Here is a 17,690-nt window from a genome sequence, read left to right on the forward strand (position 1 = left end):
ATCTGGTTTTAGTAGAGATTGTGTCTCTTCTCTACATTACAGAAGTTTTGTTTAAGTATTTGTAGGTTCAGAAAAGGAGATAATGTGGTGCTTAGAAGTTAAGCTCATACCCTGGATTCAATTGACTGTGGTGGACCAAGGAAGCTAGATGTAAGAAAGTAAAATCTGGAGATGGGAAGTAAAGTCCTTAAAAGACAAAAGAGAGAAAGAATTTTAACAGTGTAGAGTAGTAGGGAACTCTGCAATGGGGCTTATAAAAAAAGTCTTAAAAATAATTTAAGGCTTAAGCCTGTAAGTTGGAACCAGTTAAGAGGTGGAAATGCACTCACAAGTGTACTGAGGACCAGTGGCTTTGTATACAGCACAGGTTGGGGGGAACCAAAAATAGCATCGGTGAAAAAATCTTTACCCTGCTGGGATTTTTCTCATGAGGCACTCTTGTAATGCTCACATGCTTGCTTTCCCACACTTGGTGATCCTTTTGTTGAACTAAAAATGTAGGAAGTTGTTGATTTATGATTTTAAAAGGCCACTTGACTGGAAATTTTATAGCAAACATCAATAATACATCAGATACTGAGAAAAGAGGAAAAAGGAACCACAGATTCCTAAGTTTCATAGGTACGAAAACAATTTTTTTTTTTAATGGTAAAAGCAGAGAAGACAGAGAGCACTTAAGTGGATATTGAAGGGAAAGTCGGCAGATTGATCTGTGGACAAAAGATTAAATTGTTTTTTCTGAACTAACTGTGCATACAGACTGTCCTTTACATCAGCCTTTAATGTTTGTTCAATACTCTGTTAGAACACTGAGAATCTTAAATCTGCAACTCAGCATCCGTTTGGCTGTAGGTAACCCATGAGTGGGGAGCCCCAGAATGGGAGCAGTTGAAGAGATCAAAAAAGTTGGAATTGATCTGGTTGTTCAGCACCATGTCTAGCTTTACCTAGATGTCCTACAGATAATGTCAACATCCAGTGGGTACTGTGGGTACCCTGGTGTAGTTTCAGACCCTATGAGGAGGAAGGTGTCCTCATCACCCCTTTTGGAACCTACTGGTGGGTGGTGAGCCCAAAGTTTCCTGCATGAGCACTCTGGTATATTGGGCTGTTACAGAAAGGTGGCCTTTGCCTCCTCCTCTGCTCTTAAAAGCTGAGGGCTTGTTTGGTGCTTTGGAAATCAACACAGACTTGACAATCAAATCTAGGAACTGTATCTTGAGTGTGTCAAAATGCCAAACCTGTAGCCCTGAAAATGCCAGAGCCTCTGGGATCTAAATATGAGTGCAATGTTTTTACTTACCCAAGTCTGATTCCAGGAAGCTTTTTCTTACCCCTTTTTTTGAACTTCTTTCAAGGTTCCTAACTCAGCTCATCCCTTGGCACAGAGGACCAAAGGTTCTTAACTGGGTTCTGCATTGGTGTTGGAGAAACTGCTCTAAGTTACTGAAGTCTGCTGTGTATGTTGAAACTTCTAAGCCCGGTTCATTTCCAGTGTAAATTGCTTAAGGCCACATAAAACCAGATACTACTCCTTGTTTAAGCCAAATAGAGAGGTTTTCCAGATCACTTGGCTCCTGTTTCTTGCCTAGTAGTACCTCCTTCTCTGTGGTTTTAAAGTAAAGAACAGCTTGATTTTTTTCCAATTCAGCTCATGCCAAATAGTCATTTGATGTGAGTGGACAACCTGTACCTTATTCTCTGCATTACGTCAAGAGAACCCATGGAGAGATACAGGATTAATTGTAAGTGGGATACCATAAAAAGAGGATGCAAGCATTAGTGGCAGGTACTTAATTAGTGTGCCAGAAACTTCCAACTTAACTACCACACTGCCATTATTTTTTAGTAGAGAGCCCTTAAAAATATCCAGGTCTTTCAGGCTGACTTCTAATAGTAGCACTACAAGAATTTAATAGTAAGAATCTAGAGAGCAAATATTTGCCTTTCTGGCTTTCATGGATTTAACTCAATTGGCCTTCAACTGGTCACGCCACAACCTGCCGCCCACAGCCTCTGATGGAAGAAGTCTGCATTTAGTAACATAAATATTGGCTGGTTTATATCACACCCATGTCAAGGTGACCCTGTTGTATAAAGACTCATTTCCCTTAGCAGCAGTCTCTGTGTCAAGTGCTGCGAGAATGAAGTTCCTGGCCCTGCTTTTCCTGCTGTCAGGTGTGTAAGTGCCCTTGCCCTCGCACTGGTAATCCTGAACCTGACACTAACCACTCTCTGTGTCTCTCCCCAGTGGGTGCAGCTAGCACTGAGGTCTCGCCCCGGGCTGTGTGGCTGTTCCGCGAAATGATCAAGTGCACCCTGCCGGGCAGCTACCCACTGCTGGACTTCGCTGACTATGGCTGCTACTGTGGCTTGGGGGGCACCGGCACTCCAGTGGACGAGCTCGACAGGTTCATAAGACTCTGCTTTTACAAACCTCTTTCCTTGCTTGTACTTTCCTGGTTCAGCTTCATCTCAGCTGGCCCTGCCTGTGAACATTTACAAAACTCTCTGGCTGCTGTGAACGCAGCTTTCTCTCACAGATGGATTCAAGGGGAAAAGGATGTGCACTATCACACCTTGATGCCTTATTACTAAGATAAAATATAATTACAGCAACTCCTCTTTTCTCTTCTATGGCAGCACAGTGTGCTCATTCAAGCCTTTTTTTTTGCAGCAGTGCTGGGCCAGCAGCCTGGATGCAGCTCTGCACACTCTGCCCAGTGCTTGACCATCAACATGTGCAGGGCCGGATTGCACTGCAAAATGCTAGGAACTGGCATGGGCAATTTAGAGACACACAAGTCTGACAGCCAGGTCTTGGACTGTGTTGGCTGAGAGCTTGCCAGCTACCAGGCACTGAGAGGGTGTGTAGGGTAAACACTGGCTTTTGCTTTCCCTGTGCCCAACAGACAAGTATGAAGATGCTCCTGTAAGTATATATATGTACCAGAACCTCTTGGACCATGAGCTGGCACAACTCTATCCCATTGTGTCTGCCCTCTTATCACTGGGTATCTTTTTTTTAATTGTTCAGTGCCTTGTCAAAGCAAATCTAGCATATTTGTGTGTCTTACAGGTCAGTTGAGCTTGCAATTCTGGTATTTTCTAACCTTTTTCTCCTTATTTCCCAGGTGCTGCCAAGTACATGATAACTGCTACACCCAGGCAAAGAAAATGGAATCCTGCAGATTCCTCCTGGACAACCCCTACACTAAGCTGTACCACTTCAGCTGCTCTGATGGGCAGATCACATGTAGCAGTATGTCCATTTCCACATCACTCCAGATGTTCCCCAGTCTCTCTTAGGAAGGCACAGGGCTGTGTTACATTTGCACCAGTGCAAGTTCTTGCCAGGGGAACTGGTCGTTAAAAAAGGAGGGCACCTCACACAGGCACTGGAACGAGTGTTCTCTATATAGCCCACAATTTAAAGTTTTATGAAGATATATGGTATGGCAGGATATAGGGAAACCTGTTTACTCTTCAGGGTATTGAGTACTTTTCTGGGAGGCCCTCTAATGACAGTATCCAAGAGATCAGTATGTTAACTGGGAATTGCTATACGGCTTCTACCTCTGATGAATAGTGGAGACTTTTCAGGGCTCTGGAACAGAGGTAAAGAGCAGAGAGGCTGGCAAATAGGGCTGCAGGGAAAGGAGGAAGGGGCAAAGAGAGAGATGGCTTGGCTGGAACACAGAGCTTTGGGGGCAGTGGGTTAGTGGGGAGAAACCTGTGCACTCCCAGAACGATGGCAACAGTGAAACGAGTACACCCTGACAGCAGAAATGCCCAGCCCGAGTCACTGCAGCGCCTAGCGAAGGAGCCGCGGGCTCTGACCGCTGCTCTCTCTCCTCCAGGCAAGAACAAGGAGTGCGCCTCGTTCATCTGCAACTGCGACCGCGCCGCTGCCATGTGCTTCGCCAAGGCGCCCTACAACCCCGAGTACAAGAAGCTGGACACCGAGAAATACTGCAAATAATCGCCCTCATGTGCCTCAGGGCGGCCGCAGGACCAAATAAACAAATAAATAACCTAAACCGGCACTCCTAGCCGCCTCCTACCGCTGCGCTGAAGGGAAAGGACAGCGGGCGGGACGGGAGGGGAGAGAAGGCGGGGGGGGTAGAGAAGGAGGGAAAGAGAGAAGGAGGGAAAGAGAGAAGGAGGGAGGCCCCGCCCCCTCTGCCTACGGCCCAGTGTGGCGCCTGCGGCGTCCCCGCGCTCGCTGATTGGCCCTTGGAGGCGGCGGGGGCGGGGCGCACCTGGTCGCGGCCTCGCGCGCCCGCCCCTCAGGTACCCGCGAGCTGGGGGTGCTGAGGGCGGGGCCGTGCCTTCCCGCCCTCACCCTCTCGCGGCTCCTGAGGGCAACTGTCCCTGCTTGTCCTCACGCTCCTGAGGCTCCTCAGGGCGACCCTCTCTCCCTTACCCTCCCGAAGTTGCTCAGCGCTCCCCTCCCGCCCGCCTGGGGCTCCTCAGGGCGCTCTTCCCGCCCGCCTTCATCCTCCCGAGACTCTCCAGGCCATCCCTCTCGCCCGCCCTCGCTCTGACGGCCGCCTTCACCCTCCCGCCGCCCTCACTCTCGCGTAGCTCCTCTCCCTCCCGGGACTCCTGAGGGCGCCCTTCACGCCCTCGCCTCGGGCTGCCCATGCGTTAGCCAGAGCACAGCGGTCCCTCTTCCCCGGGGCATCGCTGCGTGAGGGTCTTGAGCCGTTTGGTGCTCCTTTCTCCTGAGGGTCTCCTGTGTGCATACCCCGGGGAGCCCTTCCCCTGCCCGGTGCTGCTCCCAGTCAGGAGCTGCAGGGAAGGAGACACTGTTCCCATTTAGGAGCTGGAGAGAAGGAGGTAATGTTGGCCTGGAAGGCAGGGAGCCCTTCTGAGGGACAGTATCTGCCCCACTTTTCCAACCCTGCCAAGGTCCTGTGCCAAAGCTAACCCCCACCCTTGGTACCAGTTTTGCTGGCAGAGGCTTTTGGAGGTGTGGGTGAGCTCCCAGGGCAGGGTCTACACACACCTCTGCTTGCTGGCAGGGCATGAGGAGAGCCCCAGTTCATCATCAGAATGAACTGTACCCAAACATAGAGCAAAACCCAAGGATCTGAGAGTGGTCTGGGAAATGAGAAACATGGAGAAGGATGAAGCTGTCTTGATATGTTATTGGAAGGTATTTGCAATGCCTTCCTACTGAAAGTAAATGTATCTTTGAGGGCATTAGAATGATAATGAGAAAGGATAGTGAATTGCATTTTGTCCTAGTTTTGTACCAGTATTTGTTGCTTATTTGTCCTCAGGTGTCTGTGTATATGAATTTTCTGGAAACATTGAGTACTTGGAGTCCTCCACAGAAATCTTGAGGATCCTGGATGAGATCCCATCATATGGCCAAAACAAGTCATTCTTAGGGCTGGAAGAGCAAGATGAGGTCTCCTGTACTCACTCTCTAGCTTAGATTCTCTGAAATTATTGTTTGTAGAACAGTAAAGCCCCTAAGTAAATGTTATTAAATCCCCTTGTGATAAATCTCATTGTAGAGAAAAAAACTAAAATATCATCACTGTCTAGAAGGAACACTGCACTTTTGAGCTGCATTATCACAAGTAGGGAATATTGCTGGGGTGCATTGGAAGCATTTCAGAAACTGTTAGTATGAATTTTGCCTGTAACAGGAACTCTAGATTTGAGGTGAGCAGTATATCTACTCCTGGCATTCAGCATTTAGGGCACACTAACATTCCATGGATAAACCTTCAGAGATGAAGGCTCAAATTCATTCCATATCTGTCTTACTCCATATGGATTTTATAAGCATGTAGTTATGTTTGGTCCCTTGATCATGCTTCTCATTCCCATGCCACTTTGATGGCATGGGAATCCAAACAATCCAAACATCCCCCATCTATAGGGAGCCTTCCCACATAATGCAGTGTCAGGCCCTAATGAATGGCTCAGGTGGGGAGGCTGAAGGGGTTGAGCAAAGCTGCTCATTAGGGCTTTGAGGAACGTTGTGGGAAGACTGTAAGAGCAGGGCTAGTGACTGCTTGAACTTCCAGTGTAGGGGAGTACAAGGAGTTTGTGAAGACCTTCTGCCATGCTGGCCTGTACTTCTGTTCCAAACCAGAAAGGAATTGCCTGGAACACAAGGTATCCCTGTTTTCAGCAAGGGGGAGCTCTGAGGCCCTACACAGCACCACAGCTGGTGCGTGAGATGCTGGAGGGAGAGCAGCTCCATGGGCTCACACTGCAGAAGTGAAGTCTCACTCTCTTATCTTTTCTCTATTGTTTTCTATGCCAAGATTTTTCACTCTCTGCAGGGAGAGCTGAATTACTCTTAACTATATGGGCATTGCACAGATGAAAAAGAGTGCTCCAGCAGAGGTGAGACATGCAGACAGCAAACAACTCTGCTCATGGTAATGATCCTGTGTCAGTTTCTGCTTGGGCCTGGAGACAATTCGAGACACTTGCACTGTTGCTTGTCCTCTTCAGGCTCAGCTTCTCTTTTTCTCTGCCATTGTTTAGTTAGTGGTGCAGAAGGGAAGAAGTGCAGAAAGTGGTACTGGGGTATCTTTCCTTAGTGGGAAGGGAGATGACAGGGAGCTGCACACAGAATTGCAGGAACAGTCTGGAACAGTGGTTTTAAAGCCCATCTGGCTTGACTCTACTGCAAAGGCTGGGAAAGGGCAATATCCCAGGCAGTCACAGGGCGATATCCCAAGCAGCCACAGGGGAAGAAGCATGCTCTAAATGGTAGATTTAGTCATCTTCACTCCACTGAACCTCCCAAGTTCTCCATGCCCTGGATTTTGGGTCATTTTCCAGAAGTAATGAACAAGCAGGTGTGTCAGTAGGAGCAATCTGATTGTAAGATGTGGGAGGCTGCACTTATACCACAGGTACCAAAACCTCTGGGCCATCTGAATTTTCTGCTGCCCTCACTGGAGCTCAGTATATGAAATACCTTCCTCAGGCTGCTGGGCTCAATTACAGTTTGCTCTGAGAATTTGCCCAGAAACAAAGACAAGATTTGCCAAATAGGAAGTAACTTTTATTTGCTTTGGGTAACTCCAATCCCACTGTCAGAGGAGCAGAAGAAAAATCCATTATAAGTTACTCTAAGCTCCTCTATCCAAGTTTCAGGAGAAACAGCTGTAAGAAAAAGGGAAGAGCAAAAGCTGTTGGTTCAGCTAATTTCATGTCACGGCTTTTGGTGTAGGAATTTTAGGCTCTCTCAGGCATTTCTCATGCGACCAAACTTTTTAATGGTATTTTGGGGAACAAGGTAAGAAGTGAAGTGCTCTGATTCTGCTCTAAAAAAGTCAATTTTAGTAGTGCTCGATCAACTTAACACAAAAAAGAAGGAACTTCTTCATCTCAGCCTCATTATAGTTGTATATATGCTCATTAACATGTAGTAATAAACCATGCATGGGAAATTTACTGTAATGTTCATTTATTGTAAGCCATGGTCCTGGTGGCTTAAAAGTATGATCAGTGTCAAGCTGAGGTAATGACTCATCTGATAGTGACGCTGAAGAGACACCTGACTCCCCTCCCATAGGCCTGCAGAACTAGAGAAGAGGCAGGGGTAGATGTGGGACGTTTAGTTACCTGTCACAGAACTCATTCCAAGACTTGTTTTAGACAAGTTGTTCCCACACCTTCTCAAAATGCTCTACTGGCACTGAACCTGCAGACTCTGGTTTTGACACACCAATGTCATGCAAGTTTCAAGGAGGGGGAGAAGATGATGTGGATAGTGAGAAGCTCAGCCCCAGCTCCTCTGCTGAGCAGGCATCAGAGTCTCTTCTTACAGGGAAATCCCTATATGAAAATGTGGTGTATGTGGAGATTCTGCTGTGCTTTAGGCATGATTTCTGCAATAGCTTTAGTTAGTGGGACAGCTGTACTATGGACAGGGCAGCTAAAGATGGAGTGACATCTGTGAGCTTTGTTCACTGCCAAAAGCAGACACCTGAGTCACTGGAATATGGAGTCACCGGAATAGGGAGTCACCAATGAGAGAAGAAGGCAGGTGGGAGTCCCAAACTGTTCTTGCTTGGCTTCTAAGTGAGGCTCTCTCCCCTCTAACTCAATACAGCCAAATCTTGAAACGTGTTAAGCATCTTAGTGCCCTCTACCTTCTGTAGAAATTGGACGTCTTATGTACCCCTTTGATTCTGTGCTTTATTTGCTCTTTCCTGGCATGGATTCGAACCAACAACAAAGCAAAAATAAACTTTGCATCCTCTGGTCAGTTGTCCTTGCTTTGCTACTTGACCTTTTAGCAGATGACTCTGGCATCCTTGTTTCCAACTGCTTGTTACAGTTCTTGTCAAAATATTAGTACAGGACATGTTACTTAGAGAGTAGGAGGGGGCACTCAGGCAACCCTGACAATTAAATCCCTCAAAGCTAGAAGGGGAGTGATAGATTCATGCAGAAGGTCGGGTCAAAAATTTAGTGTTCTAGTTTGTGCCAGGTTCTGTATTTTACTCTGTAAATGGTTTGATATGGCTTACAATACCACCCTAAGAATCAACAAAAGATCACTACCCAGTAGTGATGGATCTCCTGTTAGGAGAGTGGAAATTGCACCTATTAATAGAGATTACCTCCTGAGGGAGACCTATTGTACAGATTTAATTGTATTTCTCTCTTAATTCATCAGCTGCTAGTAATTACATCCTGCATTTTTGCAATGTAAAAATTGAATCTAAACTGGCTACTGAGAATGTACTTAAATAAATCATAGGAGGGAGAGAAAATTACTATCCAAGTAATCTCAATCTTGTAAACAATTTTAATTGATTCCTTAGCTATTCATTAATTAAATAACATCTTCAAAAAATGGATTCTGGAAAATGTAGCCACCTCACTGAAAGTAGTGCTGGTCAGATTAGCTTAACGTAACTGCTCTGGCACCTCAACAATATTTACTTTTTAAAGGATTCAGATAGGAAGCAGTTTAGCTCATCAACTGACAGTTGAGAGAAATGCTGACTTCCCCTCCTTACTGGAAGACATCAACCTTATAGCCTCTGCTTCCAATTAATCTGTTACAAGAGCACTGTTCTTGTCCAGCTTCTATTTTGAACCCTTTTTCTTTTATGTGACAACTGCAGTTCCTCTTGCCTCCTTTTCCTCTTTGCACACTCTACAGTATCCCACCAGTGACATTAGATCCCTCAGCAGTGTTCTGGTTTCCCACATTGCCCTCCTGTGCTATAGCCTCAGAATCCCTGTCCCCACTTCTCCTCTGGGGACAACTATAAGAAAGGTATTTTGTCCTCAGATACGGTAGTCCAGTTATCCTGCCCCAGTGAATGAAAAGGCACTGTTTACAATGGCAAGGTAAGGCAGAAAAGTACTTTTTTTCCATCATCATTCTGTTTCCGGGTAAGTGGAGATGGTTTCAATGGAGAGAACTGGTGAGGCTGACATGTGCAAGGCTTGCTGCCCTCTCCTGGTGCCCTCAGCGGCCGTGCACTAGATCTCACAGCTGCCTCTTGGATTGGAGTTTTCCCCTTTATGAGATGAGTCCTGCAAGAGAGGAAGAAAGAAGCTGCTTCATCGATTGAACTGATTACTTTAAACAGCAGTCCTTGATTAGGATTAGCTGGACCAATTCAATCAGGAACAGCTTTTGAATGGTCAGTTGCAAAGACAACGGCTGTGATCAGGTTCTCTGGAACCACAGGTGACCCTGTAGTTTCCTGATAGTAACAAATGGATTCGAATTCTACACTATTGAGTTTTCTGGCTACTCCTACCCAATCCTCTGGGAGTGCTAGCACTTAGTATGTTTTTTGTTTAACATCACGGGAAACGGTATCATGGCCCATCAGAACAGACCAGTTACAGATTAAAATTTACAGCCACCTTTTGGTGCACAGTTTGGGAACATTTTGTCAGTCAGCATATCTCAGCCTCAGTATTTGCCAGGAACCCATATTCTTACCCTGTAAGGTGACTGACCAGGAAACGTACTCACCTCGTAAAAATAACTGTAATCCTGATAGCTACTGAAGCTCAGCTGATTGGATCATGTGCAAACAATTAAGGGCAGCAGCTCTCCACAGCGGGAATTCAGCTTTAAAGATGCAAAGTGATCTAACCTGGTGGGCCCAATGTTAAGGACTGCAATTGGCAGCTTCTTCTCCCGGGCAGCAAGAGCAAACCTGTAACCAGAGTATACCTGTGGGAGTACCAGAAGACAAAATTACTGGCAGCTTAGGCAAAAGAAGAACTACAGAAAGGAATGAAATAGCTGCTGTTGGCAATGGGAAAAGGGCTGTATGTACATGCTGTGTTAGGCAGCTGCACTGAGCTCAGGTAGGAAATGTCTTCGTTCAGGAGTGCACAAAAAAGAACAGCTTTTACCCTCTGTCAGTGAAGGATATGCAATTTCATAGAAACTGAAGCTTCAGAGCACACTGAAGGAAAATGTCCTTGTCTTTTAGTAAATCTCTGCAGCAGTTTTTGTTAGTTATCACAGGTACTTAAATGCTGCACTTTGATGGTTCTTGCATGGCCCAGCTTAGGTAGTACAAGAACGAACCTAAGGCATTTCAATCATTCCTGTACAGAGGATTATAAGCTTAAGAAGTGCAAGCTCAAGGAATTTGTATCCAATATCCTGAAGCCAAGAGAATCACAATCAGGCAGCCTTGGTTTTTTTCTCCTTCTGAGAGGTGTTAGAATAAGGGTTTTTTAATGTAATATATTTTTCCAGGAACAAGTTCTATCTTATACAAACACTACTACAAAAGCTTCTATGGGTTTAGAAACCCCTGTGTTTAGCTACCTTACCTTATAGATAAGAGGCTAGTGGAGAAAACACATCCTGATACAAAGGACAACCCCAAGCAGCAGAGATATTTCAGCTCTCTAATTGAGAATTTAATAAGGAATGAGAGGTCCTAAAATCTGGTACTCTACACAGTGTGCCATGAAGCCTAAAAAACTACCAAAGGCTAAAAATTTCAGGCAAAAAAAAAGTGAGGAATTAATTTTTCAGGTATCTTGCCTTCATGGACAATTGTGACCTGATGGAGGAGGCAGCAGAGAGAGGTCTGAATGGAGTTATTTACAGCAGCATGAAGCAGACTGGCAACAGAATGACAGGGAAGCCCAAACAGGTCACCCATAAAGCCAGATTCCAACCACAGTAAAAATAAAATACAAACAAGCTCTGCAAAGGCTGATCTGATCCACAAACCATTTGTAGTCCTAAATTGTGGGACCAAGGATCATTGCAGGCAGAGTAGCAGAAAAGCAGGAATGCAGTTTGGGAGGCAGACCTACTTACCTGCATAGAGGATCCTGCTACCAGCATGGAGTCTGATTCTGCCAGCCGTTGGTGTACAAAACTGACTTTTTCCTGGCTCACTGTGTCTCCAAAGAAGGTCACATCAGGCTTCAGGATTCCACCACATTTACGGCAGGCTGGGACTTGGAAATTGTGCACCTGCTCGTCCGTCAGGAAGACATCCCCATCAGGAGCCACACCAAACGCTTCAGCCTTCCAAGTAGGATTCAGAGTTTCAAAGTGCTCCTGGAGCTCAGAACGCAAGATTCGGTCTCCACAGGCCAAGCAGAAAACCCTGAAATTCAGAGCAAAGTCTTAATGGAGAGTTTTGTGTCAGCTGAGGATCTGGAGACTCTACCTCGTTCCTTAGGAGGCCTGTAATGATTTTCCAAATTTATTTACCAAACAGTACAGGTCAAGGAGATGTCTTTCTGCCTCTGATTGTTGCTTTGTAGGAATGCTCTAGAGGAAGTGCTTTGAGTCCTGCTGTACATCCTCTCTCAGCATGTGCTTTTACATCTGGAAATTTTGGATGATCCCAGCCAGGCTGTAGATGGCCCTTCTCCAGTCCATGCATCCCATGCAATTCTGGCACTATCCACTCTTCTTAAGGTGGATAATCCTTGCATCCTCATGATCCCCTTGTTCTCTTTACTAAGAGGACATTCACTGTACCAAGGAAAGGGGAAATGGATGCAGGCTTCAAAGAAACTGATCCAAATAATGCTTCCCAAAAATGGAGTGGGGGTCATGTTTCTTAAATACCGTGCTCTGAACAGCACTGGGTTGTGATCTTTTCCTCCACCCCAGCCCAACACCACGTTTGTGCGTGTCATCTCCAGGAACGTAGCATGGACATTTTGCCTCCTTTCTCAGCAGCTGACACTGCAGCTGCCTGTCAGTCACCCACTGACCAACCCCCCGTGCCAGAAGCTGTACCTGTGTGTGCAGCCGTGCAGCTCCGTCATGCGCTGGCTCCCAGCTTTGGTGTGAAGGGCATCCACGTTCTGGGTCACCAGCCAGTGAAGCTTGCCCAGCTTCTCCCAGTCTCTTAGTACCAGGTGTGCCTTGTTTGGCTGGTGCGAGGAGAACTGGGGCCAGCCCACAAAGTTCCTTGCCCAGTAGCGCTGCCGGGCACTGGCACTGCGGATGAACTCGGCGTGCTGGACGGGCCGTCTGTCTGTCCTGGCGTAGAGCCCAACACCCTCAGAGCGGTAATCTGGGATCCCTGACTCAGTCGAGATTCCAGCTCCAGTCATTACAAACAGCCTCTTTGAGTTAGAAACAAAGCATTGCAGCTCCTCCACTTCCACGGGATCTGGGGGAAGACAGGCTGGCACGAAAGTCAAGTTTGGAGAGGCTCTGGATACAGAATGGGATCTGAAATGATGCAGTCTGATGGCTCTGAAAACTCCAGAACACTTCCTGGCAGAGAACATGTTCAGCTAAAAGGCAAGAACAGAACACATGGCAGGTAAAAGAAAGTAAAAAGCATGTCCTTAACGTCATTTTCTTGGAATTCTCTAGAAAATTATGCTGATAAGTATTCTTTGCTCTCTTTTTGGTAAAAAACTAAATTATTTTGGAAACATTAACTAAAGCCCACCATCCAAGGACAGTATGTTCCTTTGGCAGAGGGGAACACTGAGCACAAAGTTAACAGCCCTGACTTGCAGGGTTCCTGCTGTTCTATCCTGGTGTAAAGGATGGGTGCCTAAGAGTTCTTGTAAAGAGCCCAGAAAGACCTGTGCATGCAAAGCCTTTCCCAGGTATATGTAGCCGGCCAGAAAGGAAATGGCAGGAAGGCCAAGCACCTCACCCCAAAGGCACTGGCTGGTTTCTCCTCAGAAGAGAGCCTTGCTCTGTATTTTTAAGATTCTGCCTGCTCCAAATCAGTCTTTTTTATTTACCCCATCCTTTACATATGTTGTAGGAACGGAGAGAAAAACAACCTTGAAATATTGTTTTTTCCTGACAAAGGCCTTGACTGGAGTTACTCCTGTGTGGTGTGTTTTGGTTGGGGTTTTTTTTTGTTTTTTTTTCTTTACAAAGGCCTGGTGCAGAACAGGCCTTGAAATGGGACTGAAGATGATGAGGGTACTGTCTACACTGTCTAAATGCCTCTGGCACCTCCTCTTTTGTGGGTGCCACCTCCCCAGAGTCAGTGGGGAGATGGAGAGGTACTGCTTTGCTTCCACAACAGGGGCTTTCTGAGAGAGAACAGATCATTAAAAGTGGGGGGGGGGGGGGAGTAGAAGGAACTGCCTGGCAGGTAGGAATGGGAGGGATACTCTGCTTTAAGGGAGGAATGACATGCCCTGCTGGGGATGGGCAGGATGGCTTTGCTGATTAAGTAGCCTGGAATTGTGTGCAGGACCTGTTGAGACACAAGTGGATGGGCTTGGACTTTGATTTTGTTTGGGCTTTCTAGCAGTCTGCAGTTCTTTCTCTATTTCACTATTTTAGAACTATTTTTTCTGGGCCTCTCTATGGTTTTGCAAACAATGTACAAAAAGCTTTGAAAGCAATGGTCCTGAGAACTGACTGGTATTTCTGCCTCCTTAAATCTCTCTAAGCAAGGGGGCTTGTACAAGATGTGGAAGATGGAGGAAGAATTTTATTTACTGATGAAAGGGGACGATCTCCTGAACACCTAAACTTCAGATGTATTTAAATATTGCTCCATTTACTGTAAGACCTAGTACTTGGGGGCAACTGGCGGCTTAGATACATCTGAGGTTTAGGTGTTCAGCTCTAAGTATTGTGATTCTAAATTCATGCTAGTGGCAAAGAGTAGATTTGGCTCAGATAGTCTTCAGTTCTCAAGGCTTTTTGTCATCATCAGTTGAAATGCAGGGAAGATTGGACAGACTCCATAGTCTGAATTACTTTTTGTATCTAAGCAGTGATTCTGTTTGCAATGATTTTCGCTTTGTTTTGCTGTTTAGCAGGAGTTGTCTTGGGCGTTCTCTCTGAAGAGGTTTAATTTCCAATATGAATTAATTAGAAGGGACAAAGTCTCCTGATAAACTAATTTGCTTTGAGAGCAACTTGTGTCATGATGGTCCCCACAGACTCTTAAGCCAGTTTGATGGTAATTAAATTGCTTTAACTGATGAAAACTCTTAATTCCTGCTCCTTATCATCAAAAGATCTCTCAGAAGGAAATGTTCAGAGGGGAAATGTAATAGAAATATAATAGGGCTTGGCCCACAGGAGAGAAAAATCAAAAATTACAGATACATTTGAAAGCTGCTGTGAACCAGGTAAGGACTATGAAAGAGAGAAAATTAAAGGACAGAATATTACCCGTCAAATACAAAGCTGCTTTTAAAATTAAAGTGCTCAGATTAAAAAAAAAAAAAATTACTGTACATAATAAGTGAAACTCTTTAAACGTACCTACGGAGATCTGAGGCTACAGTTTGTTTTTAGCACACACCCAAGATGCTCCACAGAAAAAGATCAGGCAAGATTAAGGTAGAAGATAAACAGGATCCTACAAACGGCTACAGGCCACAAATCCAAAGGGACTCCCACGTCATCTGCACTCCCACGTGTCTCTTGTGCTGTGATAATGGCGGTGCATTATCGGTGACAGTCGAACCGAACCCGTCTAATGAAATAAGAGAGATACGGTGAATAACGCTGAAAACTCACCTTTCATGGTGCTGCCGTGCCTGGCCGCGGAAGGATAAGGCTGGCCTGCCGGAAGGGGAGCCCTCTGGGAAATGTAGTTCACGGGGAAAGAACAAGCCCTAAGCACAAAGACTACAATCCCATGCGTCAAGGCGGGGGTTTAGAGGGGAGAGTGGGAGCGAAAGTGTTCCCAACATCCTAACAGCTGAGTCAACTAGAAAACGCTGAGAACTTCATAACAGCCCTCACGGAAACGTATAAGATTAAAATCCGATTTAATTTGATACAAATGCATGTGATAGCGTTGATAAAATGCATTGTAGATGTTTGTCCGTATGAAAGATGCATTTTCTTTTAACTGATACTAACAGGTTTTAGGCTTAAAATGTGACTAAAATAATGGAAGAAAAATCCACTGAGGGGTGCTAAAGGCATCTCTTCTAGCTGGGGAATTGGGGCAGTGCCAACCTGTCTGCTGCCGACTCTGCACTCTGGCTGGAACCAATCATGCCTCTCTGATTTGTGCGGGTTTCAGTCTCAATAATCACCTGGTAATTTGTACAGTTTGCCTGGCAATAAGGAGTTTGCATTTGGGTTTGGGTTTTGTTTGTTTTTATTCAAATGAGCCTTATTTTTCTGAGGAACAAATAAATTGAGAAAGGCCAGACTGCTCCAAGGTAGCAGCCTGGTGCACTGGATGCTCAGCTGTCTTACAGACAATGGGCTCTTTTAAACATTTGGACTGCTTTTTAAATGCATTCACCAAAGAACTCTTGCTAAACAGTTCAAAACATTGCAAAAGTTTTAATCCATTTTTCTTGTCTCTTACAGTTATTTCAAAGCCCAGGTGAGCCCGAGCCTCTGTGTAGCAGTGTGTAATTTTGTGATCACAAGGAAGAAGCGTATCCTGCTCGCTCGGTGTGCAGTGCCACCCTGCCTGTCCTTCTGCCCCTGGGCAGAGGTGTAGAATGCAACCCTCTTTTTGGCAGCTTCGTGAGTCTAAATTACTTTCAGTGATTTATACTTTAGGAGTTTAAACGTGTTTTAAACTGTTGGGTGATGACTTGGCTTTGCACCAGGGTGGTGAGGGCAGGTGGCACCCCCAGACCCCGTTTCTCCCTGGTACTCCCCGAGAGTGCCCCTCCACCCCCCCGTTCCGTGCGCTCCCTTCTGGGATTTTGGGCCAATGACCCCGGCTGGAGCAGCGCCTTCCCTGACGCTCATTACCATAGTGCCCTCCCGGCAACCTCCGCGGGTCCCAGTGGTTCCACCGTTTCCCGGTCCATTCCTCCGTCGCCTCCCGGTACATTCCTGGCCGCCCCAGCGTTGCGCAGGCTGTGGGGAGGGGGCTCGGACGGGCGCCAGCGGGATCGTGCCCACACGCTGTAACAGCAGCGGGGGCGCGGCGGCCGTGGGCCCGGGAGGGCGCAAGTTGTTAGTAGCTTTGCGCAGTGGCAGTATCGTAGCCGGTGAGGTTGATCCGAGGCGCGGTTATTGCTAGTTGAAAACTTTTCCCAATATTCCGCCATGACGACTTGAAATACAGTCGACATTGGCAATTTTTGAGAGCCTTTTTACAGGCGGGTTTTGTTGTGGTTAAAAGACAGATACGCATAAGAAAAATAAGAGGTGTTCTTTTTTTTGGAGGTTGTGTTCTCGGGTGGGGGGGTTCTCTAGTACCGAGATTCCTCCGCTTCTAATTGCACTGATCCATTCCTCCATCAGCACGTCTGAAAGAAAAAGACAGGAACTAAACTCTTTATCTAAAAGCGCGCTCAATTTATTAAACCCTGTCTTTCGCTGGAGCAGGTAGTGCGGATGCTCGGGAAAGACTCGTACTGGGATGGGGCACGCCGATGGCTGTCGCCGCTCCGGGCTGGCTGGAGCTCACGGCCTGGGGGTGCGCGGACTGGGATGCCCTGAGGGTACGCGGGGGCGGAGGGCCCCTCCTCGTTCCGCGCGGGGCTGGCCTCAGTGACGTCGCGCTTACTTTGCATATTCCCTCCCAGCAGCCTTCGCGGGTCTACCGGGGGCCCAGAACGGAGGCAGAACGGAGCGCCCTGGTCCCGGCGGGGCATGGGGAGCGCGGGGCGGGCAAGGGGCACTGCTGGGGGAGCGCAGGGAGGAGCCGACTAAACGCGGGGACTCGCCCCGAGCTAGGCGGTAGTCCCGGGGCGAGTGGCGGCGGCGACGGGAAGTTGGGCGCCAGCTTTGCGCAGTGGCAGTATCGTAGCCAATGAGGTTAATCCGAGGCGCGATTATTGCTAATTGAAAACTTTTCCCAATACCCCGCCATGACGACTTGAAATATAGTCGGCATTGGCAATTTTTGACAGTCTCTACGGAGACTGAATATTCTGGTAAAAGAATAGGTTCGTTGCAGTAGTATCGGTAGCATCCACAGTTTAGTTTTGAAACGGACCTCTGCATGACGCCTGCAGTGGTTCATTACAAAGCGTTAGACGGCTTTTGGCTATTTAACGCTGCCAGCGTCTGCTGCCGCCGAAAACGCGGTTTAATAAAATGTGGGAGCTTTTACATAAAAATCTCTTTCTTTTTCTCTCAAAGCTGCTGAAAAATGAGTCCGTCAGTGAAAATGCAAGTGGTGGGGCTTAGGTGCTGGAGAAAGATTTCTCGAGTAGCTCTTGTTGAGCAGGATCCTTAGAAGAGCTCAGCCTCTCAACAGGCAGTTGGGGGGCGGAGTGAAAGTCTGAATCGTGCTTCCCTAGCTACAGAAGTCCTCGAA

At 46.7% G+C, this 17,690-nt stretch overlaps 3 protein-coding genes across 5 annotated transcripts in view; 2 read left to right on the forward strand and 1 right to left on the reverse strand.

Moving 5' to 3' along the window:
* Positions 1–2,144: 2,144 nt before the first annotated feature.
* On the forward strand, positions 2,145–3,982 carry PLA2G1B (phospholipase A2 group IB; the record flags this gene model as incomplete). Its single annotated transcript, XM_082293129.1, has 4 exons — positions 2,145–2,178; positions 2,252–2,411; positions 3,135–3,262; positions 3,861–3,982. The coding sequence occupies 4 exons, from the start codon at positions 2,145–2,147 to the stop codon at positions 3,980–3,982; spliced, it is 444 nt and encodes a 147-aa protein (XP_082149255.1).
* Positions 3,983–7,151: 3,169 nt separating this feature from the next.
* Positions 7,152–14,991, reverse strand: SIRT4 (sirtuin 4). Of its 3 annotated transcripts, none has more exons than XM_082293754.1 (5): positions 14,966–14,991; positions 12,245–12,750; positions 11,306–11,600; positions 9,989–10,192; positions 7,152–9,537 (listed from the first exon to the last, which is right to left on the reverse strand). In XM_082293754.1, the coding sequence occupies exons 2-4, from the start codon at positions 12,742–12,744 to the stop codon at positions 10,040–10,042; spliced, it is 948 nt and encodes a 315-aa protein (XP_082149880.1). In that variant the 5' UTR covers positions 12,745–12,750; positions 14,966–14,991; the 3' UTR covers positions 7,152–9,537; positions 9,989–10,039. The 3 variants fall into 3 exon arrangements, with proteins under 3 accessions (XP_082149880.1, XP_082149879.1, XP_082149881.1); XM_082293753.1 differs by lacking the exon at positions 14,966–14,991 and adding an exon at positions 14,708–14,906; XM_082293755.1 differs by lacking the exon at positions 14,966–14,991 and having other exon boundaries at positions 12,245–12,761.
* PXN (paxillin) overlaps positions 12,659–17,690 on the forward strand; it is a 53,547-nt gene continuing 48,515 nt past the window's right edge. The window contains exon 1 of the mRNA XM_082293747.1: positions 12,659–12,779. Coding sequence (XP_082149873.1) covers positions 12,773–12,779 — 7 coding nt within the window. The 5' untranslated portion in view covers positions 12,659–12,772. The remainder of the gene's footprint in view (positions 12,780–17,690) is intronic.

This window comes from Coloeus monedula (assembly GCF_965178545.1).
Source record: "Coloeus monedula genome assembly, chromosome: 18".
In the NCBI taxonomy this organism is placed as follows: Eukaryota; Metazoa; Chordata; class Aves; order Passeriformes; family Corvidae; genus Coloeus; species Coloeus monedula.

Coding starts and splice junctions, on each gene's coding strand:
- SIRT4 (XM_082293754.1), bottom strand. CDS start 12,744: ATGTTCTCTGCCAGGAAGTGTTCTGGAGTTTTCAGAGCCATCAGACTG. Junction 11,601..12,244: donor CTGCACGGCTGCACACACAG/GTACAGCTTCTG, acceptor TCTGAATTTCAG/GGTTTTCTGCTTGGCCTGTG. Junction 10,193..11,305: donor TAGCAGGATCCTCTATGCAG/GTAAGTAGGTCT, acceptor GTACTCCCACAG/GTATACTCTGGTTACAGGTT.